Here is a 23,355-nt window from a genome sequence, read left to right as displayed (position 1 = left end):
CCTTCAACATGCAGCATGGTCATTAGTAGTGGGACGAGTACTCGGTATCGAATGATTTCCGTGGTATCAACACTCATACTCAGTATCAAAATATTTTGTCTCAGTTTTCGATACCAACGTTCGACCTAAGTACAACACTATGTCAATCGGTATCGAAGGTATATACACTTAGTACTCGGTATCGGTACTCGCTTCCGAATCTGGTATCGTCCCATCACTAGTGGTCATGGATGATTACCACTTATGTGATTAAAACACCTCAAGAATGGAAAATATTTTCCTAGTAACGAGATCAGACAGTGAATATCAAGGAATACATATAATTCACCTATTTATGCTGAATAATTTGGCTTGGTAAAGATTTTATTTTAGTTAACGTAACCCACTTTACAACAACAGACTGATAACAATGTTAGATTAAACAAAATTACTACACATCATGTTAATGAACAATGTGAACCACAATTACAAGGGTTGTGTCCATAGATATTAACAATTCACAATGCTGTGGTTTTTTTGAACCAACTTAGCAGTGGGAAATCTGTTTTTATCAGTTGTTGTTGTGGGATTTAGTAGAAGGAAAACTTAACAGTGAAGAAAAGACGCCACAATTATGAAGTCAGTAAAACAACAATTGCAAATACATTCATAAAAATTGAAAAAAGTTAGCAACATTATCTTTGTTATTGTAAGCAGAGAAATGAAAAGGGGTAATGGACTTTTCCACAAACAATTCATGTTTTTTTGTAAGTCTATTCTGCAGTTTGGCAAAATGTAGAATTATCAAAATAAAAAGATCCCTGAAATTAAGTTGACAACAATTTGTAGGCAAGTAAATTAATGCAAGTTAAAAAACTTTTCCAAAAATGATTAATAAAAGTGTGCAACAAATGAAGTTGGTCTGTGCAATTCTAAATCACTTACCAGATTGCAAATTTACCAAAATCCAAATTTAAACAATATTTACCCCAGAGCACCAAAATTACAAAATTTTATGTGGAACCAAAAATGTGTTTTACAAAAACTATCCAAATAGGCACCAAAATGTCACAATGTTTGTTCATAAAAAATTTCAAGTTGCAAAAGTAAATATTTATCAGAGTTACTGTAAATATCAACTAAGAATGGCTGATGCAAATGCAGGGACATGAGACAGTGGTTGACAAACTGTAACTCGACACGCACAAACATCAACAACATTTCCTGTGTTTAGCATAAGCAACTTGCATATAAAAGTAATACATGGCAGATAGCACTTCGTATTAGACCAGTGGTTCTCAACTCATTTTGGGCCATGGACCACCGGCCCAGTAAAAATAGTATCGTGGACCATATCTTTTTGGAGCAAGATTTAAGTACGCATACAAAACAACCATTTGGGCTTGAAATATAATTAAAATCGATTTTCAAGAAGTGAGATACAATTATTAACAGCTAACATTTTGATACTTCAACATGTAATATGCAATCATTTCTAGTTTATCACCAAATTTAGTGGACATCTTGTGGACAACCCAAAACATCATCATGGACTAGTAGTGGCCCATGGACCACCAGTTGAGAAACACTGTATCACACAATACTTATCGAGATGTTGGATTGAATAAAACACTAAACAAAAAATTAATTAAGAACACCAGCAACGGATTTAAAGGTTCGTGAGGAATAAATCAGTTTAAACAACAAATTTAAGCAGATTAAGATACACATCTGTCTCATTTTAAAACTCCTGATAAAAAACAAGTAATTTTTGTTGCATGTTTTTTTGTTGCCTTTGGAGAGGTTAAGGTTTAAGATTAAAATTAAGCTGTGGTTTTAAATACAAACTTGTAAAAGAGTTTAGAGATTAAATTTCCCATTCCTCTACTACGCACAAAAATACTTAACAAATACTGTCATCATTAATGTTTAACAATACAATGTAAGAAATATCTAGAAAGCAATCAGTGAAAATCAAAAGGTGCTAATTTAAAAGTATTTTTACTACAGGGGTGTAATAGATTTTGAATCAATCAAATATCTTCCAATTAGTATTGTAAATTATGAAAGATAATAGGTGATCTTCGATTAATTTTTTTCAATTTTTGGAGTTTCAGCATTTTTAGAAGAAGGTAGAAACTTAAAAGGTTTGCTGAGAGCGAGGAGACAGTTCATCTTGTTGCTATAGTAACCGACACAGTAAAGTTTGTCGGGATCAACATCGGAAGTGGAAACGAACTCGTATTGACATATTTTTGTCTCGGTTATTTTATCTGGGTCTTCACTCTCCGGCACATAGATCCATGTGATGTGAGATCGGAAGTCCGTCAGGTTCCACTGTTAAAACATGGAAATTTGTTTGAGTGTAAGTAAACATATTCAATAGATAAGCTTGTGTGGAGTTTTCAAGGCATTGTTCAAATCATTTTTTGTCTGATTTAAGATGAATGAATTCATACTGGGATTAGCCCTGAAGCATCAATGCAGACCAGCGATCACGGCACACTTGTCGATAAATCATAGTACGCAAGGCCTATAAAAGGCATCACACCAAATCAGCCAGGCACCAAGCATTCCCAATTAGCATGGCGCAGACTAGAAATATCCAGCCTGCGGTGGGATTCGAACCCACAACAGGAGTCTTTCTGGGACTTGCGCTCTACCAACTGAGCCGAAAGTTGGACTTTTCTAGCCTGTGCCTTGCCATTTGCTCAATGCTTGGGAGACCGACTGATTCGGTATAATGCCTTTAATAGGCCTGGCATACTATGATTTGTCTGATTTAGTTGTAAAAATCAAGGTTTTAGATTGTTTCTACTTCACCAGGCATGTATGCACTAGCATGTAATGAACAAACACCATAAAAGCTTTTATTTGAATAACCTTGAGTATACAAATCCTGGTAAATTGATTCTGGGAATCTTTGAAATCTTAAATCTTTAAATTTATTCTGGGAAAATTTTTCTATTTTCAATGCCTTTTCTAATTTTATTCCCGTTATTGCTCTATACACACTGAAGATGCTTTCTAGCGAAGTTAATTTGTTTTTACAACACTGTCAACACTGATTTCAGCCTGGAAATACACGAGTATAGCAAATATGTGTATTAGAACAACACATGATTGCATTTCATTTTCTCAAAGTTACTGAATGTAGTGTAGGTTGCTTTTCACACTCTGCAACATTCAGTTTTACAAAACTACTTCGCATTTTGTTTTAGTGCAATTTGTTATTAGTGTTTTTGTTGCTCTCATTAGTTTTGTTGTTTTACCACAAAAAATACACTGGTCTTAGATGCACAACTTTTCAATTGCTACAAACAAAAACTGATTGTTACCTCATAAAGAGCAAGATAATCACTGGAGTCTTTGTGCATTCCGAAACTGTAGGAAACTGCAAGAAATCCTGGTTCATCTATTTCCCATTTTCCCACAGTTTCAACACTTACCAGTTGACTCTGTTCTTTGCCAACCTAAAACAGAGTACACCCCACAGTTGAAGAACGTCAAGTTGTACAGATATACCGCAATTTGTCTATAGCAGGGGTACACAACCAATTTTTATGGACATGTATATTAAAATGTATATACTGACAGGTGTCCATTAAATAAAACATTTTTGCTAGACATTTTCTATCTAAAACTGATTTAGAAAAGTTTCTTTTTACATATCATAAAGTACATCTTAATTCTGGTAATTTGCAAAAAAAACATAGCCACCCTGGCAGCATAAAGAAAAAATGAATTTACACTGCATACATTAATTGAAAAGGTTGTGTCCTAAAGTAGAGAAACAAGGAGTTATGAGACAATTTAAAAACTATTTGTTTTATGTTTCGCAAAGCACATTAGCATTTGAGAATCAAAACGCTTGAGTTTTATAACTAACTATTTACAGCCGATCTTACATTGCCATACAGTGCTAATGTATTAACTCATATTTACATTAAGGTTGTACACGGCTGTGACAGGTTTGTGGTCGCTTGTGGTAAATTGTGGGTGGGATTTATACGAGCCCTTCACTTGAGCGATGTACGAACTGCTGTCCTGAGATTTTTCTTTTTTCAAATCTAAAAAATAGTAAAGTGGTGTTAAACTAGAATGGTGGCTTTCTGATATACTTCCATTTTATATATTCTATACCAGTGGTTCTTAACCTTTTTGGTGTGGTTTCCCACTAAAGTCAACCACCAACTTCGAATTTCCCACTCTGTTATTTTTATACTGATGTTTTGTGCCCTACGTTAACGTAAAAAAAATTCTTTTAATGAAATAATTTCGTGAAGCGATTTGGTCTGGAACTCCAAAGGTATACTACAATCTTATTTAGTTTAAATAGTGCTTCTGTGAGAGATTAAAGTTTTTGGAATATTGAAGAGTCTCCTCTACTTGCAATAGGCATTTATTGCATCACAATGAACAAAGGAAAGGCTTTTATTCGCGCACAATAGCAAAGTCATTGATACTTTAGTCTTGTCTGTGATGTAACAAACGGCCTTTGGATTTATATGTGTCTTGTAAGCCTTGCTGAAATTAATCTTACATGTTTTTGCTGAAAAATATTATTAAAGTAACTTTCAACGATTAATTCAAAGCCGGGTTCGACCCGCGGGCCCGAGTTTGGTTACCTGACTTCGATAATTTCCCACCGAAAACATTAAATTTCCCACTGGTGGGAAATTTCCCAGCGGTTAAGAACCAGTGGAGTACACATGGAACAACAAACCCAACTTCAAATTACCCACTTGAAATCCTCAAATTCCCCACTAGTGGGTAATTACCCACCGGTTAAGAACCACTGTTCTATACGATATTTACCAATTTACTATACATATCATTTGATCTACACATATGGTTGTTTTTGTAAACAAAAACTAATGGGTCCCCACATGCGTGTTTTTGCGGATTTACGGTAAACAAATGTTGCGGTGATTTTTTAATTCTTAAGAACAAATTTTTAGAAAGCATTAACCCAACAATAAAAAAATTTTGTTTGTATTTTTTTGCACTATTATTGTCGTAAAATTACAAAAACAATAAAAAAGAACGAAACAAATACTTTCAATTTAATCTCTTGCTTTGACCCAGATATTGTCGTCCAAGGTCGGGTTTTAAACACAATTTTTTTCTAGAAAGTTGTAACAGTTGTGTTACAGACAATTAAAAAGCGATTTGCTGCAAGTGTATACATAACTTTTCATTTAACTTTGTTTCGCAAAACGAGTTTTTCATTTAACTTTGTTTCGCAAACGAGTACCATTGACCTGTAGTAACCTTTAGGGTGTACACACCAAACGACTGTTTGACCTTTTGACACCGTTTTCAATAGCATGCCGTCCTTGGTGTTCAACAACACCGTTTGACCTAATATATACATGCCTTGAGTATTTGATTCAAAAAAAAAAAAACGCTACGTTATGGCGAAAGAAAGTTCTGAACTGTGTTAGTAATACCTACTAATTGACCTTAAGTAACCCGTGGTCATGCAGCGGCCAATCTGACACTGAGCATTTAAAAAAAACTTTTATCTTGCAAAAAAGTCAAGTTTATTTTTTCATATTTAGTTTGTTTAACAAAGTTTTGCTTGACATATACGAAACCGAAGCACGCTTATTAGGTTTAAATCGCGTCATATGTGTGAAACCTTTGCCAAAACTGAAAATGTGAGTGATAACTTAATAAAACGACATAGCATTGCTGTGCAAAACAGCTGATTTCTAATCACCGAAACGACGTCTTGTAAAACGTCTGTCCAACGTCAAGCTGAGCCCTCCCGCTCTGCCCTATTATTCGTAAACGTACTCTCTTGGGACTTCTGCCTACAGTGTCTTTCTTGACCAAATGAGCGTTAGACACATTTACGTTTCGGGGGCCTGTGGGTGTGTCACTGGGTCATTCGGGGTCAAACTTCAGGTGGACCAAGTTCAGATTTATATCTAACATATGTCCAAATTTCAATAAATTTGAAGCACTCTTTCTTTACTAAACGAGCGTTACAAACTAGCGTTAAAAATTTTACGTTTCGGGGGCTTGTGGGTGAACCGCTGGGTAATTTGGGGTCAAACTTCTGGTGGACCAAGTTTGGATTAATATCTAACATATGTCCAAATTTCAATAAATTTGAAGCACGCTTTCTTCACTAAACGAGCGTTACAAACCAGCGTTAAAAATTTTATGTTTCGGGGGCCTGTGGGTGAACCGCTGGGTAATTTGGGGTCAAACTTCAGGTGGACCAAGTTTGGATTAATATCTAACATATGTCCAAATTTGAATAAATTTGAAGCACTCTTTCTGGACCAAATGCGTCTCACAAACCAGCGTTAGACAGAAAAAAGAAAAAAAGAAAAAAGAAAAAAAGAAAAAAGAAAAAAAAAATACGGACAAAAACAATATGTGTCCCCTTCAGGGAAGGGGACCCATAATAAATAAATGTACTGTATGGAAATAAGTGTTTGGTATGAGACAAAAAACAGTTCTGAGAAATAAGATATGAAATTGAAACAAGCGAAAATAAATTTTAGTTTTTATCACATAAAAGAGCCTAGTGCTTTGGTGCAAAACTCAAATAGGGTTTCAGACCCAAATTTTCTCACACACTGTAGTCCATGCTTCACTATGTTCAACTATTTGCTTGTTGTCATATACAGAGTTGACAAATTTCAATCCAGCGAATATTAATCTGTCCAGAACAATGAACGAACTGAGAAATAGATCTCTAAAGGGCACAAACTGATTCTTTATTTAACTTTCAGTAAAATAAACTGAACTAAAAAACGGCAAACATCAGCTAGAGGTTACAGCAATAAACATCTTATTTACCCATAGAAATCATGTGCAGGTAATCAGGGTTTATTCTCAGAAGAATTCTGTCAGTCCAAGCTGGTTTGCGTTGTTTTTCGCTTGTGTCGAAAGTACTTGTCCCAACGTCGTACTAAAATACAAGACATTCATGTAACAAAACCTTAATGCTACTGGTCTCTTATGTTTTTAGTGATAATCATTGTTGGCTGTATAGCTTAAAGGCAGTGGTGGGATTCAATTTTTTTTTTGTCAGCCAGTTCTATCACAAAAGTCATATTTTTCTGCCAGTTCTGTTATAAAAGATCCATTGACAGTAACCAGTAATGCTAACCGGTTCGCTGATCTCATAAAATTTCGTGAGACGGTAGAACCGGTGCGAACCGGCTGAATTCCACCACTGCTTAAAGGTCAAACAAAAGTGATGCCATACAAAGCAAATCCAGAGGTATAAAATGCAAATAAGTTAAACATTGGTAATTATGCAAACACTACAAGGTCATAAAATTATATTATTAGTCAGGTGTGTTCCAATTATTGTCTGTCTGTTAGTTTGATTACAAAAACAGCAACAAGACAAAAGTATTATGGTGTAACAGTTAACAAGAATAATTTGTCACTCTTTACTCTACAATTGAGCAACTCTTATATCGACTGGAAATGAGATTCGACTCCGACCAAACAAACCTTATAAGTTGGTGAAAAGGTGATTTCTTCCTCTTGAAACTCACCCAGAAGTTTGTCTTTCTTCTGATGTTTCTTCAGCTGAAAGTAAAAACTGGTTAACATGTGTTTGCATGAATAAATGCCCAACACAGAACAATTATATGTTTCGATAATATTTTGAAACCAATTTAAAATCTAACAGCGCCAATATTAACTTCCCTACTTTTTTGCTTTTACAACAATATATCAATGTTTAAAAGAACACTGTAATGCTTAAACCCTTAACAACAACAAAAATCCAGATTCTGTGAAGTATAAAGACTCACCTGATCGCATTCAAATAACTTTTGGCATTTCTTCGCATCAACAGAATGTATGATGTCATCACGGGTGATGTCATCAATGCGGAAGTTGGTGTCTCCAAGCCAAAAACATGCACTGCAAAGTATAAGCAAAGTAGTTGCTTAAAATTATAAAATACATTATGTCCCGATTATCTGGGTCCCAGAAAAACTGTCTTGGGTCCGAATCCCATCATGGGCCAGATTTTTTTTAGCCTGCACCTTGCTATATGTAATTTCTATTTAAATAAGTGGTTTGTAATGAGAAATATACAGACTGATTTGAGCGTGCTGAATTTGTCAGCTAAGTAATGTCAATAAATGTGACTGGAATCATGTGTTGAGCATCAGTGGATCAGGACGATTTCTGTATTAGTACAACTTTATACACCTTTGCTATGTGGAAATGCTTGAGAGACTGGCTTGTTTCGGTTTGGCACATTCAATGGGCCTGCTGTCCTCATAATTTGTTTTTCTTGTACGAGCTTTACAACACAGAGATATTGACAGAATTGTTGCTTACTCATGGCTCATAATAGTTGCTGTGTCATCAAAATCGATCCCCTCGATAACTTGGTGAAAGTTTTCAACCCGATCGTCATCGTTACTGAGATGCGCTGCAAGATGGGTGTTAACGAAACATATTTTCTCACCGTAGATCCATGTAGACACGGCAACTCCACCTTTGTTGCCCTGAAATACAAATAGATAACAATGATGAGGAAAACTATAGTATAGTTACTACTGCAATAAGCGTTGACCTGCAATGTTTAGGATTATCATATTATCGGATAATAGTGTGGTACACAGTTTCCCAATTTCAGACCTAGTTTAAAAACAGTTGTTTCTTGTCTCTTTATTTTCCGTTATGATTTTTTGCATCATTTTACTACAACATACACAATGCCCAGGAACACAACATAATGTGGAAAAAGCAAAAGTTTTGGGATGTATTTTTTACTCACCCATCCACCGAATCCAGTTCTTTCGTAACTTGTTTTGACAAATCTGACAAATGGAAGATGGGAAAGTCGTGCAAAAACCGACAACGACATTCCTTGTAGACGCACACTTTCAATCTGAAACAGAAAAAAGGAATCATTTGTAAACTCAAGGGTGGGCTAAGTTATGTGCCATCAGTAGTGCTTAGTCTACTCTAATTATGTGTTTGTCTGAGTATTAAGTATTGCATTTGTCCCGCTGAACCCAAAATATGTGTTTTTGGTACCATCTACTTAAGACAACGTCGGCCTACTTTGTTTTCAAATGCAAACCGGTGAGGGACAATAGATAAAGATAAAAGAGGTAAACACATTTGGCTAAAATCCAGTTTGGTAATCTGACAATACTAAAATGGTTCAGTGTTTATCTGCCTAAACAAATATTCTCCCATTACTTTTTTCCATCCCATTTTATTTCAACACAATAGTAGGTTTATTGATTATTAAACCCCCCATGACAAATCAGAACTTGAACAAGCAGGCACAAACATAAGAGTGTAGCCAACATCAAAGGAATAGGACGCTAAGCCTGTAAGCTGATTAAACAAACAATGCCTAAGACAGGGTGTGTCTCTTCACAATATCTGATAAATTCAACACAGCAACACATATTCACGGCTCACTAGCTAAATTGTATGTTGACAATCCAAAACCAGAATATACCTAATTTAAAATTTATTACAATGTACTTTATTAAAAAAACCGTTGAAATTGCAACCCACAATTTCAATGGCATTGTTCACTATCTTTTTTATTTACAGATTAAAATTAGCTTCACAAACTCATATTGTTTGGTGATGTTTTTTTTTCAAAACTAATGCATTGATTAATTTAATTTTGCGTTGTCATGAATAAAAATCATCAAATTGCAATTGTAAAAACTTTTGGCCATGAGTAAGAGTGCAAAGTTACATATCTGCACAGAACAAGTTTGACTGAAAAACACAATGACAACATCTAACCATGTAATATCCATGCTGCGACAAAAACTCAAACAATGCTTTTGCCCACTCATCATAGGAAACAAAACTTTTGGCCGTCTCTGTTGCCCCTGTCGGTATTTCCTGCAAACTACAAAAACAAACAAAATTTGGTTTCAATCAAGTGGAAGCTATGTATTTGAGTCGAACGAGTAATGTATTTTTTCAGCGACAAACATAAGAAATTATGTTTAAATCAGGGCATTTCTACTGGCTGTTTATGTCTTATTAAATTGCTTAAATGGTCATTTTGCACACAGTCTGCCTAACTGTGATTCATCGAAGCATTTTTTAGTCATTAACTATCACAAAAAAACATCTTAAATCTACAGAAGAAGAGCGGCATACTACGGTTATTGCCTTTTGTCTTTTGGATAAGCAAATTTATTTTATTGTCAAATTTAGGCATATACATGAAATAAGATTAGAGCAACATGCTAGATGGGATTCCAACCCACAACCTTGCAAGTTAAAGTCCTTGAGTTTTCTAGTCATCTTTGACAAAATTACTTTTTGGTTTAGTAAATATTAAAGCTCAATTATGCTTCGGTTTGTTTTACGAAATAAACTCAACTTGACCACCGAATTCAGTGCAAAGCAAAGCCTGAGAGCACTTTCACATTTAAGTGTTTAAATTAAAACACAGCAAAGTTATTCTTGCACATAGTTCCAGGTCACGTTGTGTAACTTGGTGAACAAACTCAATAAGGTATTTATTTCACAACGAACCCGATGGCATAGAGATCATAGGGATTGTCATCTTTCAGCTCGAGAAGTTTGTGAAAATCTGCATCAGAAATTGGTTCAGAATTTCCAACATTCCAGGTGCAAATGTAAACGCTAAATAATAAAAATACAAATGTAAATTTATGTTGGAAACTGTTTATTTAAACGCTAAAATGTAAAGTCCAAATATGCAAACAGGATCCTAAAGAAGCAGCAAAAAAAACTTAACAATATATAGAAATATATATATATATAGTACAAAACACAGTGATTTTTGGCGAATCTCCTAAGTTGATAATATATGTAAAAAGAATAAGCTCAACCAGCATTTTCTAACCGGTGGGCCATACAGCAGTGTGCAAGTACCTCACTGAAAGTGACGTAATAATTCCCTTTGTCTAGTAAACAATTAATTTTTTGTGAAACCAGTGTTGTGGCGAAATGCTGCATGTTTTATAAAGTAAATATATTTATGCTTTAGAAGAATTTAAAATTTATTGTGTACACGAAAAAAAAATTGTATGGCCCTCGCTTGATGTCCCAAATTGGTTATATGGCCCACCAACAAAAAATGTTGCACACCCCTGGTTTAAGACATTGGTGCAGATTTCTGGTAAACTTCTACATTAATGTTTTTTAATTTGGTAAAATGCATGTTGTGAGCAAACAGTACATTTCTGAAGCAGAAGTTATTGGCAACTACTTCTAAGCTGTTGGTCCGAAAATCCTGTTCCACTTATTTCTAATCTACATGCTGGAGAATTTAATCTTTGGCCTAATCCACTATGAGAAGATTATCCAATGACAGTGGCACAAAAATCAATATGAAAGAGGTCTATTGTCAAAACACCACATCATTCAATCACATATTTTAATGCTACAAATGTAATCGAATAATTTTACAGAAGGTTATAGTAGCAGATGCATATCAAGATTTTAATGTCACCAACATTTTTACAGACAGGATCGAATTATAACATTTAAAAACTTTCCCAACTTCAAGTTGTTGTCAACAGTAGAATTAACTATTTGTCCAAACCAAATACAAACACCTGTTATGTCTTACTTACACACTGGGGCGAAGGTTTTATGTCCAGAAATATTATCTATAGGAATATAATATGTTCCAAAAAAGCTACTAAGTGTAAAACACGAATTGTACATTGTACCACATGAATATCTTTCAAATAGTATGACAGACAGAAAAACAGTATGTCTTTATCATTATCAGGACAATTTTAAATACATTTCTTTGCAAATGTTATTGTTCTGTTTAAACATTTGTGGCTTGTTTCAAAAAACAAACACAACCTTTAGTAAAATAATAAAATATCTAGGTTTGACAAGGTTGTTATTGTAGACAAAAACTTTTAGCGTAAATCACTTAATAAAGAATGTATACATTTAATTAGGTCAGTTCCAATTAAGTGCGTTTTTGTGTGAAATGTACATGGAAAAAGCAACTTTTAACAAATCTTACCTTAACTTTTTCATCTTTGATGCACAATTTAAAATTATCACAAATAAAATTACAACACACAGATCTGAAAAGAAATGCGTAACTCATTTTTGAAATATGTAAACAAGATACATTGCCTATATACATAGCTCTACATTGCATGCTGTAATGGAATGTATAAGCTGCCCCAATACACACAAAAACATGCCTAATAGTAAAGCATACACAACAACCGAGATCGGTGAACAATCCTGTACCATGTGCAACAATCTAATGTATATAATAATAATTACAATGTGTTGGTACAATGTGATGTTATCAAAACGACTAACCAAGTAATAAGACCAGCACCAAACAGATGCATAACTGATTTTTTCTGTGTCGTGTTTAATGCAAAAGAGTCAGTGTTTCATACAAACATCATAGCCAAATGACAGATAATCAACAAACAAAAGAAGTACACGGATATTTGTGATCTACGAATTCGTACATAACTTTGCGTTCGACATACCGTATATGGGTATCTAAAAAAATGATCTCAGAAAAAAACTCAAAGCGTTATCTTCTACAAACTTCTGCTGCGACATTCTGCCAAAGTTTGTTGTGTTTTTTTTCACAAGGAACTTTTTTTGACTTTTTTTGAAGAAAATAAGCATATTTTTCACAGAAAAAAGTCATTAAATCTACTTATCTTAACAATATTGACATAAAAAACAAATGCACAATATACAGCGATCACATTCCTTTAACAATCAACAAATATTATTTCTACTTTCTCAGTCATTTGACCATTTCACATGAAACAGTTGCTTTGTAAAACTGTAAAGTAACAAATAAAAAGTAAAATTAATATTATTTATGTTTGTACAAAGAGTTGAAATAGACTTGACCAAAACTACAACCAATTTGCTATCAACAGTAAATACATTTACATTAAGAATGAGAGTAACAGTAGTAATAAGCAACTGCTGAACAGTTTCAGTTTAATAATTCTTGTTGTGCTTTTTGTCACTTCCATGTTTTTTTCTTCGTTTTGAATGGTCCTTTAGACTCTCCTGTGTTGCAATCCTGATAGCGTCATCCTCATTATAATAGTTGTTAATATCATTAGGAAAATTATGAAAACTATGTCCCATATGTTGGTGACGATGAGAACTTCGACTAAACCCCGGTCCGTCAACTGATGACCCTCCATTCTCTTTGCTCAATTCAATGGCCATCAATTCATCGTCAGGTTTTCCGTCAACCATCAGTGAAGTTAGTTTTCCGTTTTTACGCACTTCCACTCTTTCTTTGCCATTTTCCACAACTTTTTTTGTCTCCACTCTTTCCCCGTTGACAACTTTTATACTTTTTGTGACAGATCGATGACCTCCGCCCCCACCAAAACCACCAGAACTAAACGACGTAAAACTAGAACTCCCTCCACCATCAAAGAAGCCACCACCCAAACCACCCATGTCAGAAAAGTTACTAAAAGTTGTGAAACCACTTCCACCTCCGAAACCCATGCCAAATGGATCGTTTCTACTTCTCTGCGACGCGCCGTTTTGAAAACCAAAAAGTTCTGCAAAGGGGTCGGAGCCACCGAAAAACTGCCGGAAAATGTCCTCGGGGTTGTGAAATTCAAAGTGGAAACCTCCAGGCATTCCTGACCCACCAGCACCTCCAGTCAAACCATCCTTTCCATATTTGTCATAAACTTTTCTCTTTTCTGGGTCTGACAGAACTTCATAAGCTTCTGATATTTCTTTAAACTTTGCTTCTGCTTCTTCTTTATTGTTTGGGTTTTTGTCTGGATGCCATTTTAGGGCAAGCTTTCTGTAAGCTTTTTTAATATCAGCTTCGTTTGCGCTGCGTTGAATTCCCAATGTGTCATAATAATCCGCCATTACGAAGGACGGTATCACAGAAAAACGGCCTCAAACAATTAAAAGCTATTTGTGCATTCCTGAAATACAGTTTTTACTATCTGTTTATTAATTATTTAAGTAAAACACAACTAATAAATCAACGTTAAAGAAAAAACAAATTGGTTCCTTTTAAGGTGTTGGACTGTAGGTTCAGCACAATCTAATCCACTTTGAAACAACTGACAATAATTTCTTGAGCTTTTATAACACAATCGTGTAAAACTTCAATCAAAATCAAATATAATTGACATGCTCTGTTTGTTTATTTTAAATTTGCGTCAAACCACATTCGTAAATTACAACAATCCTCGCTTTGATACGAAACAGGAACTAATCGCTCGCTTGGCTCGGTTTCAGATTACCCCTGAAATAAAAATTGTCATCATTTATTCAATACCAGGGGTTTTCCCTTCTAGAAACTTCGAATGAATCATCAATAAGTGTCCGATGTTGTTTTGTTTTAATTCCGAACATTTATTTCAAACAAAATTAATTTACGGGCCCCATATAAATCGCTTGGTGTCCCTTTACATTGGTTGGGTCAGGATTAAATCGCTCGACGCACTTTTAAATCGCTGGGTTGCTAATTTACATTGCTCCGTTAATTTTACAAGCGTTCAATTACCGCTACCAGGTGTTTTATTTTACAAGTTGCACGTTTCAAATTTGGCCAAAACATTGTACAGCATGCTTTGCTAACAGAGCTTTAAATGTATGTAGGTTAACCAATCTAAGCAACCTTTAAAGTTTGACAAACCGTTGGTTTACTCAAACGAAATAATCAATTTAGTTTGTAATAAAAGTGATTTGTTGTGTTTTGACTTGGAGCACCACAAGGGTTTTTCAAAAGCAGCATACGACTCATAATCCCAGGTCGACAATTCCTGCCACACAACTTTCTTCACTACTTTTATTTTGGTCACCTAAATGTTACATTTCCCAATCATAACTACATCTCATAACATATTAATGTGTTTTGCAATAAACTGGTGTCACAACATACAAGTAAAAATATTCAAATAAAAAGTGCATCTTTACATTTAAAACGACAATGCAGTAACACTTTAACTTTAACAGGTAAATTTTACAAGAATGTGGAATAAATATGGTTGAGGTAATTGTACAGAGATATGTCGATCTGAAAATCAGGCTACAAAAAATGAACAGTTTTTGAAGCTCTGTGTAGTTTGAAACACTCATGATTTGTTAAACAGCTAGCAAGCCAAGATTTATTAGGGTTGTTTAATAAATCAATCATATTTCTTGTAGATTTTCCTCAAAAACCAGTAACAAGATAAAAATCCAACAGTTCCTACAGAAAAATATTGTTTTAATTGTTAAAAATAAATAAATAGACATTGATATACAATTGTTTGTCCGTTTTTATTATTTATACAAGAGTTACAAACACATTAAATATTTCTGTAAAAGAAGTAAAAAATGAAAGGTTGCTCACCACAGAACAAAAACAATAATGTGGTCATGATTGTTGTGACACCGAAGTAGGCGATGAAAGTCGCAAATGTTTTTGCTTCAACATGTTTAATATAGAAGTGTGTCGCGTAAATAAACAGATATACAGCAGTAAATCCAGCTGTAAGGAACGACCGCCACCACCACCGATAATCCTAAATCAAATGAAATCAACAAAACAATTGTGGTTTAACATTTAGGTCTAAGAATTCATGTTTAAATCAACTCATGTTGTTAACATACAATAAACAACAGTTTTCATTAAATCTACCGTAGATTACAAACTGTGGCTCACTGTTTTAATTTATTTTCACCAATACATTTTTAATTGGACTTCCAAACATATTGGTATAATGAAATAGGCTATTGCTCAAAGGCACAATGTAAAACCAACTATTGCAATACTTGATTATATATTGGTATAATGTTCCATGACAAGAACCGCATTCATAAAAACAACAAACTATTTTCAGTGAATGTTTTAGTGCAATTTTGCTTCACCAGGTGAAACTCAACAAGTCCATTAGAAATACTGATTTTTTGCAATGAGAAAAATTAACAATCACCAAACTAACTAACTTGAATAATGTTTTAACGAAAACCTGTTTCTCACCTCAGCAGTTAAGTGCAGATAGCAGAGTAGAATTGTGACAAGTCCACATGAGATGCTCAAGTTAACCAGAGCTAATAATGCGTAACCGAAACATGTGTAGTATTGATGGAACCTAAACATTTTAACAAAAGTTTACAAAACAACATAACTAAACAATAACATCACATTAGTAATCATAGCACCCCAGGCCTATTCAAGGCATTAAGGCGAATCAGCCAGTCTCCCAAGCATTTCCATCCATACAGCAAGACACAGGCTATAGACAAATCCTGCGTGCGGTGGGATTCGAACCCATAACAGGAGTCTTTCCAGGACTCGCGCTCTACCAACTGAGCTACGCAGACTCAGTGGAGAATCTGCCGAAAGTCGAATAACAAGCACCGTTGCCTGCCTCATATGTTGCACATGTAAGCATCATAATAGGGGATCGCCAGTTCAACCATATCAGCTGAGATGAATATATTCAGACTGGGACCAGCCCTAAAGCGTCAATGCAGACCAGCAATCATGGCACACTTATCGATAAATCACAGTAGACCTATTGAAGGCTCCAAGCATTCACCAAATACTATTTAGGTTTAAACTGAAGTTGACCGAAGAAAAAAATGACCCAATAAACCCCAAAACTATTTTTCTCTCCAGAAAAATTCCTTTTAGCATACCTACAATGGCCATTGGTACGCAATTGATAAAATTTCAACCAGCTAATATGCTTTAACTTACCAAATAGAATTAAGGATGAAGAAAAATGGAATAAAAATCGTCCCAAATGGAAGAAGTCCACCCAAGATGATTGAAATTATGGGTTTTTTCAAACAAGAATTTTGAGGAATTTCTCGACATTCAGAATTTACAAAACCTGGATGGTGAAATTTCTGTGAAAAAAATATTTGTTTTTGGCAGCAATTTTGTTGAAAATGGGAAAGTTTGATTCATTTCTAATAATAAACTAGAATGATGGCTTAGCACATTTTGTTGTTGCATTTACACTATAACCTATTTTAAAACATTAATATATTTCCTATGCTTATTTTGTATTGGGTCCCATATTAGCCATCGTCTTTTATAACTTTAGTCGTTTCTGCAGGCAGAAACTCATGGGTCCCCACACATGCAAAGTTGAAAATAATGCAATTCAAGAGATAACCATGAGTAAGTCGGGTGATGTAAGGTAAAACACAGTGATCGGCACTGGGCTTAAATAATAATACTATGTAGAATACAAACTAGGGATGCGCCGAGCCAGAGCCTGAGTACTCGGTACCGAGCATCACTATTTTTGATGCTCGGTGCTCGGCCGAGCAGTTGCACAAACTGACCTGAGCATTAAATTTGCATATTCATGCCTTGCTAGCATAGGAAAATAGTGTTCGAAAGAGTGTCTATGAACAAAAACAAATGATTTTTCAAATGTATTAGATTGTGGAAAAACGTGTACTTCTGAGGCCTGTACAGCTTGATACACCGCTGGTGACGTAAGAGGCCTTGTAGAGCTAAAACGTAGAAAGGGGATTTTTTGTGACGTCATAATGCACCGAGCGTGCTCGACCAAACAGAACATTTGCAATTTTGGCACATCCCTAGTACAAACTATAAAAATTTAAATTAACCACAGATATTGTGTTAAGTATTTCCTATTTAACATTTTTTTTAAAGATGGACACATATGAATAGCAAATTCAAGCTGTCCAATTTTCATTCAATTCGAACATTGTTAAAAGGGTCACCCATTTTAGGGATTAGTTGGTTAAGTTGTGGTGCTACAAGGCAAAACATAACATTGATAATCATAGTATGCCAGGCCCATTGAAGGCGTTATACCGCATCAGCGGATCTCCCAAGCATTCCCATATGGCAAGGCACCAGCTAGAAAAATCTTGCCTGCGGTGGGATTCGAACCCACGACAGGAGTCTTTCCGGGACTCGCGCTCTACCAACTGAGCTACACAGGCTTAGTGGATAATCCGCCGAAAATCAACTTGCAGGATTCCTGGGGAGACTGGCTGATCCGGTACAACACCTTTAATAGGCCTGGTGTACTATGATAATAAACAATGCAGGTTTTGTTGTCGAACAACATTCACACCAACTAACACATATCAAAACAAACTGTTGCTTACAGCTTTTCTCTGCCCCAAATAAGTCCCCAGAATTGTAAGTGGTAACATTCCTCCAAACCAGATCAAAACAACTTCAGCAAAAATCCAAGCAGAAACCGCAGCTGAACTTCCATGATTCCAATATATCAAGTTTACAGCAAAGAAAATCATGAAAATAAATCTGAAAATAACCAATTATAGTATTAAAAAGTCAAAAGTATATTTTTAATGACCTTTAGTGATCAAGTTTTTGGCTAGCATTAAATTAAAGAGCATTACGATAAACAATTTCTATTCAAATTAAATGTTTTATGTTTAAACAGTAAATTTGTTTTTAGTGGGCACAAATTTTGGTGTCAATATATTGAAATTGGTTCATCACAATCAAATACTGTATATTTCACAGTTTACCATTTATTTTTACAGTTTGAAAGTGTGGCAAATACACTACTGTATTATAAGTTTATTATTCCAGAACTTACCCTGATATTGACAGTGAAGTTAACACAGCATTGGATTTCCAATCTTCTCTTTCAAATGCTAAACAAATATTTAAATATTTTTTTATAACCTATAACACGACAACTACAATAATTTTTGGGCAATACCATATATTTGAAACAAAAGCTTAAAACTGTTATTTGGCTAATATTTGTGTCACAATTCAAACTTTCTTCTCTAACACCATGTTTTTCAAATTGCAAAACTTGTCCAAACCTATTTTTGTATTCAGTGTATTTAAATGCGCTTGTTTCCACTTGTTTATTTTTCACTGATGACGATAATTGTTATTGTCGTAACATTTGCTTTATTAAATGTCTCTGTTTTATTCTACATCGCTGGCAATTTTGTTTTTAGTAAAGCTACTCTTGAAGTCTGTGTCTTGTGTACTTACTTTTGTAAAGTCTTGCAGATTTGTAACCAGCTAAACTTCCAAAAGAAACAAACAAAGTCACAATTGTTGTTCCCAATGCTCCACGATTTGCGGGGGATAAAAATCCCAAAGCTCCTGAACATAATGTGATAATTGTCGTCCAAAATATCTGAAACCAAAAACATTTAAAACGCACGGATCTGTTCATAAGTTTAATAGTGAAAATACCAGCCAAATAGCTGTAAGTGGATATAAACGGGTGAAACTGATGTGGCCCTTCATTTCACTGATGATGACATGAGCATTTGCCGAAACGTTTGAACAATAAAGCATGTCGCTTTTTACGTCTATTTGAGCCGTTATTTTCACCATAAAAATATTTAAATAAAGCTTTATGCTATATTTTACAGTTTATTGAAAGAACCCGTAGAAAATAAAATACTAGCATGAGGCAAAGTTTTTTGTTATGTAGTAAAGGAATGTTTGTCTCAAATTTGTTAGCTCTTCAACAAATATTTTTTGTTACCTGAAAACCAACCCCAACGAATACAGAAAACATCTTTGGTTTCGGGGGAACTCGAAAAACATCGCAACGTAAACTTTCCCATGGAGATTCAACAGGGACAACCTGATATTAATGAAATAACTGACTGATAATTACTGGTAAGTATTAAACATTGTGCTTCACATCTAACTGTTTTTATGGTCACCTGATGCATATATATAAAATACAATATGTGGATATAAGATACAAAGTTAAACAGGCTCATAATTACTGATAATGTAAACATAAAAATTATACACAAAAACAATATTATCAAGACCCAAAAAATGTTTTGCTACAAAAGCTTTGTTGTTAGTTTTTATCATAGTTACCAAACAAACATGACCTAGGTTTTATAACATAAGATCCTTTTTAAACAAGACAGAAAACTTATTGCCATCCATGTCTAGTCATTTGTAAGTTCAAGTTCACCTACTTTCATTTGTTTGCTTGCAGCAATCCGACTCTTTATTCTTCTAAAGTACAACAAAGCGAAAGAGAGAAGTAGAAACAAGTTTACAATCCCTGAGTTTAAGAAAGAAAACCACAGCACGTTGGTATATTGAGTGGAGTTGAAGATGTAACTCCACCGGGTTGCCCATTCGAGATTATATTCTGGCTGAAATGAAATATATTACAATTTTATATACAATGAGGAGTGAGCCAATAACTTACAGTAACCCTTATGACCTACAGTAACCCCATTACACCTGTTTAACCAACTCTAACCATTGTATTTTCCTATAAATTAAACTTGAAAGCCCACAAGAGGCAAAGCTATGTAAAAACTTATGAAAGCATGTATGATTGTATGTGCATTTGCAAAAACAATAAAGCATGTCGCTTTTTACATCTAGGGCCGTTATTTTCATCATTTAACTTGAACAGATCTGTATGTAATGTTCCATGTGTGATTATTACTACACTATTAACGAACGATCGTTTACCTGAAAATAAACACTGTATGTATAGGGAATGTTGAGCATTCCTTCAGATTTGCTGGGAATAGCAAGAGGTGGTCCACTGCAGTAGTTCTCCGAGTAGCTGCAAAGCAAAAAAATACTATGCTAACAGCTCCACCAAATCCATTAACCCTTTATATTTTAGGATAATACAGTTTATGTATAAAACCAAATGTTATGTTTCAGTGTGAGAAACCAATCAACACATCATAAGCTTAGAAGGAATTGTTGATAATAACTAGTGATGCACCGAAGTTTCGGTTGGCCGAAACATTTCGGCCGAATACGCTGTTTTTCGATGTTTCGGTTTCGGCCGAACTTTTTTGAAAATTTGGCCGAAACCGAACTTTTTGATTGCATGGAATTAATGCCTAAACTATCATTTTCGATAATACAAAACGTCACAAATTAACTAATTTTGTGTCTATAAAATACGAGCTACGTTGTGTGCAAATGTTACAATTTTAGTAGTGCTTCCGCATTGTGAAAATGATTTTTATTTGTCATAATTTACTTCACTCGCATCAACAACACAAGGCTCAGTTAAAAACATCCATATAAACGGGGGATTTTAGGTTCGGCCTGATTCGGCCGAAATTATTCGGCCTTATGGCCGAATATTCGGTTTCGGCCCGAACCTTTTTAGGCGGGTTCGGTGCATCACTAATAATAACAGTGTATGGATGTTGTACCTTTTTGGTGCCAAAGTAGCTTTTACTAATCTGCTGATTCCTTTATCATGGAGAGAAGGACGAAAGTAAATGACAATGTCCACATGGTTGAACAGGTAAAAAGTATCTGCTTTGTTGAAAGCTTCCTACAAAAATGGGAACATAATACTGATTAGATACATGCAAACAAAAACACTTACCCTAAAGGAAAAAAAATGATACAAAACCCCCACAGTAAAAACCACATGTGTCATTTTCTGTGCAGGTTTTTAAGTACCACAACTTTGTGACAAAATATATTGCTCAAATCAACTAAAAACAACTTACATTTATTCCACAAGCCCCTTCAGCTGTTCCTGCTTTGTTTACATAACAACCGATAGGAAAATTTGGAGTACAAAATTCTGTAGAGTCAATGGTTTCATAACACCAGGAAAGAGGCATGTTGTCAATAATCCTGTAAAATACAAAAAACAAACTGTGTTACCTATACTCCAATACCACTTACTGCTCGACAAAGTAGAAGAGGCAAACTCAGTACAATGTAATTTCGCTTTGAAGCAGCTCTACTTGGGTGTTTGGCTATCCAACATCATTTACGAAAATGTACTCTAAGAGAGAGAAATTAGTTTTATAAACTTGGTTAAAAGTGACCCAACTTGTTAAATAAACTACATTTCTCAAGTGTAACTTTCAAACCCTAAACAAAAAAAGTTAACGATACAAGCAAACAAAACGATTATCTTCAAATTATTTTCCTACCACCAGTGTGTGTAGGAATATAAAATCCCCTGTTTCAAGAACTCAAGTCTCTCATCTGAAGAATTGTAGCTTCTTCGACAAACTTCGGTGCATAGATTATTTGTATCGAAGGAAAACTGTAACATGAAATGTTCACATGAAACTGGAGACAATATGAGACTAACTAACAATCAAAACCCTTCTTGTTGCAAAACCAGTAACATATAAACTCATGCAAAGATTGATAACTTGCACATGTCAATACATTAAAGTAGTGTACTGTAACTTTGTAACTATATAGTTCACAAGTGAATACCATTTCAATAAACAGTAATAGCATGAGTACCAAGGCCAAAGTATAACGATAAATTTTATAGTATGCCATAGTATTTACTTTATAGGGTGAAGTTTTTATTCTCTCCCCAAAAAGTTCCTGTCCAAGATTCTGATTTATTGGTTTCGATTCGTTCCCACAGAAATCGAATGCACTGTAGTCGTAAGAAAATAAACCCAGACTCGATGTAAGACGATTCACAAACACTTGAATAGCAGTCTAAACAAAGTAAGAAATGCGTGAAAAACTCTCACACATAATATTCTATTGCAACTATTTATACATCAGATAATGTATGGCCCAATGCAGTTGTGTTGCCAAGTTATAAAGATTTGAAACCCACTGCTAATCCGCTTCCTCCTGCAGTGCAGTTATTGTACCAGTTAATTTGGGTCTAATGTGAAACATGAGTTTATTGCTACAAAAAGGCAACTTGGTATTTTACTGTAAATATGTTTCAGCATATGATAGAACCAAGAGTATTCATTGTAATTACTTTAGGATGTTATACCAACATAAAGTTAAAACAAGATAAAACTAACAAGCAAAAATAATTGATAATAAATCTGCAGACAGTGCACACCGTTTTAACCCATAAGGTATCATCAGCACAGCTGGTGATAATAGGATGTATTGACTACAGAGGAAACTACACTGTCTGTAGGCAGCCTATCATTTATTAGCTTAATGTTTTTACAAAAATAATTAAAATTGATTAAGGTAAGAATTTGGCAATTTACCAAGCATGTTTTGTTGGTTCCACTCCTGCAGTAATCCTGTGGTGGGAGTCCGGGCAAGTAAAATGCTTGACATGAGAAAGCCAACATCAAAACTAAAAGCAGAATGTGACGAAACATTCCTGTTTAACGGTTAAACTACTCAGACGTGAGATCAAATGTAATGTGTACTAAAAATAAAAACAGTGGAGTTAAACTACAAAGTATTTGTGATACAAACCGTGTTGCTACACTTTCTAACAATTTTTTGCTAAAGCAGCAAAGCCGCAATTTTACAAAAAACAAATCCAAATAATTAACAAAAACATGCTTTGACGTCATACATTTAAAGGGAATTTCCCATCGCTCGATATTCTCACTTCGTTTGGTGTTGAGCTCAAGTTTGGGAAAACACAACGAAATATGGTAGATTTTATTTCCAAAAAACACTGTTTTATTTAAAAG

The 23,355-nt window shown here is 34.6% G+C and overlaps 3 protein-coding genes and 1 non-coding gene across 5 annotated transcripts; all 4 read right to left on the bottom strand.

Annotated features, from left to right (window-relative positions):
- Window positions 1–345: 345 nt before the first annotated feature.
- Window positions 346–12,031, bottom strand: LOC145232041 (inositol polyphosphate 5-phosphatase K-like). Its single transcript, XM_080096543.1, has 11 exons — window positions 11,972–12,031; window positions 10,495–10,605; window positions 9,748–9,856; window positions 8,750–8,863; window positions 8,308–8,477; window positions 7,770–7,881; window positions 7,465–7,542; window positions 6,799–6,910; window positions 3,925–4,049; window positions 3,318–3,452; window positions 346–2,316 (listed from the first exon to the last, which is right to left on the bottom strand). Exons 1-11 carry the CDS (start codon window positions 11,983–11,985, stop codon window positions 2,068–2,070), a joined length of 1,329 nt encoding a protein of 442 aa, XP_079952669.1. The 5' UTR covers window positions 11,986–12,031; the 3' UTR covers window positions 346–2,067.
- A 3-nt stretch (window positions 12,032–12,034) lies between these two features.
- On the bottom strand, window positions 12,035–13,934 carry LOC145232042 (dnaJ homolog subfamily B member 6-like). The gene has a single exon (XM_080096544.1). The coding sequence runs from the start codon at window positions 13,840–13,842 to the stop codon at window positions 12,934–12,936; it is 909 nt and encodes a 302-aa protein (XP_079952670.1). The 5' UTR covers window positions 13,843–13,934; the 3' UTR covers window positions 12,035–12,933.
- An 825-nt stretch (window positions 13,935–14,759) lies between these two features.
- On the bottom strand, window positions 14,760–23,110 carry LOC145233574 (transmembrane 9 superfamily member 2-like). Of its 2 annotated transcripts, XM_080098330.1 has the most exons (15): window positions 22,915–23,110; window positions 22,235–22,393; window positions 21,862–21,977; window positions 21,427–21,556; window positions 21,121–21,245; window positions 20,414–20,510; window positions 19,903–20,085; window positions 19,449–19,550; window positions 18,944–19,091; window positions 18,531–18,588; window positions 18,070–18,229; window positions 16,673–16,824; window positions 15,950–16,061; window positions 15,320–15,491; window positions 14,760–15,175 (listed from the first exon to the last, which is right to left on the bottom strand). In XM_080098330.1, the coding sequence occupies exons 1-15, from the start codon at window positions 23,029–23,031 to the stop codon at window positions 15,114–15,116; spliced, it is 1,893 nt and encodes a 630-aa protein (XP_079954456.1). In that variant the 5' UTR covers window positions 23,032–23,110; the 3' UTR covers window positions 14,760–15,113. The 2 variants fall into 2 exon arrangements, with proteins under 2 accessions (XP_079954456.1, XP_079954457.1); XM_080098331.1 differs by lacking the exon at window positions 14,760–15,175 and having other exon boundaries at window positions 15,261–15,491.
- Trnas-gga (transfer RNA serine (anticodon GGA)) lies at window positions 17,828–17,901 on the bottom strand. The gene has a single exon. It is a non-coding gene; the product is annotated as a tRNA-Ser (tRNA).
- Window positions 23,111–23,355: the final 245 nt, after the last annotated feature.

Source organism: Phallusia mammillata, chromosome 6 (assembly GCF_965637545.1).
Source record: "Phallusia mammillata chromosome 6, kaPhaMamm4.hap1.1, whole genome shotgun sequence".
In the NCBI taxonomy this organism is placed as follows: domain Eukaryota; kingdom Metazoa; phylum Chordata; class Ascidiacea; order Phlebobranchia; family Ascidiidae; genus Phallusia; species Phallusia mammillata.
Note: the sequence above shows the minus strand (reverse complement) of the source record. Positions and strands in the feature narration are given on the sequence as shown.

Coding starts and splice junctions, on each gene's coding strand:
- LOC145232041 (XM_080096543.1), bottom strand. Junction 4,050..6,798: donor CCTGCACATGATTTCTATGG/GTAAATAAGATG, acceptor ACTATTTTTTAG/ATTTGAAAAAAGAAAAATCT. Junction 2,317..3,317: donor ATTATCTTGCTCTTTATGAG/GTAACAATCAGT, acceptor ATGTTTTAACAG/TGGAACCTGACGGACTTCCG.
- LOC145232042 (XM_080096544.1), bottom strand. CDS start 13,842: ATGGCGGATTATTATGACACATTGGGAATTCAACGCAGCGCAAACGAA.
- LOC145233574 (XM_080098330.1), bottom strand. CDS start 23,031: ATGTTTCGTCACATTCTGCTTTTAGTTTTGATGTTGGCTTTCTCATGT. Junction 20,511..21,120: donor GCTACTTTGGCACCAAAAAG/GTACAACATCCA, acceptor TTTGCTTTGCAG/CTACTCGGAGAACTACTGCA. Junction 16,825..18,069: donor ATTTGGGGCAGAGAAAAGCT/GTAAGCAACAGT, acceptor TTTTTTTCACAG/AAATTTCACCATCCAGGTTT.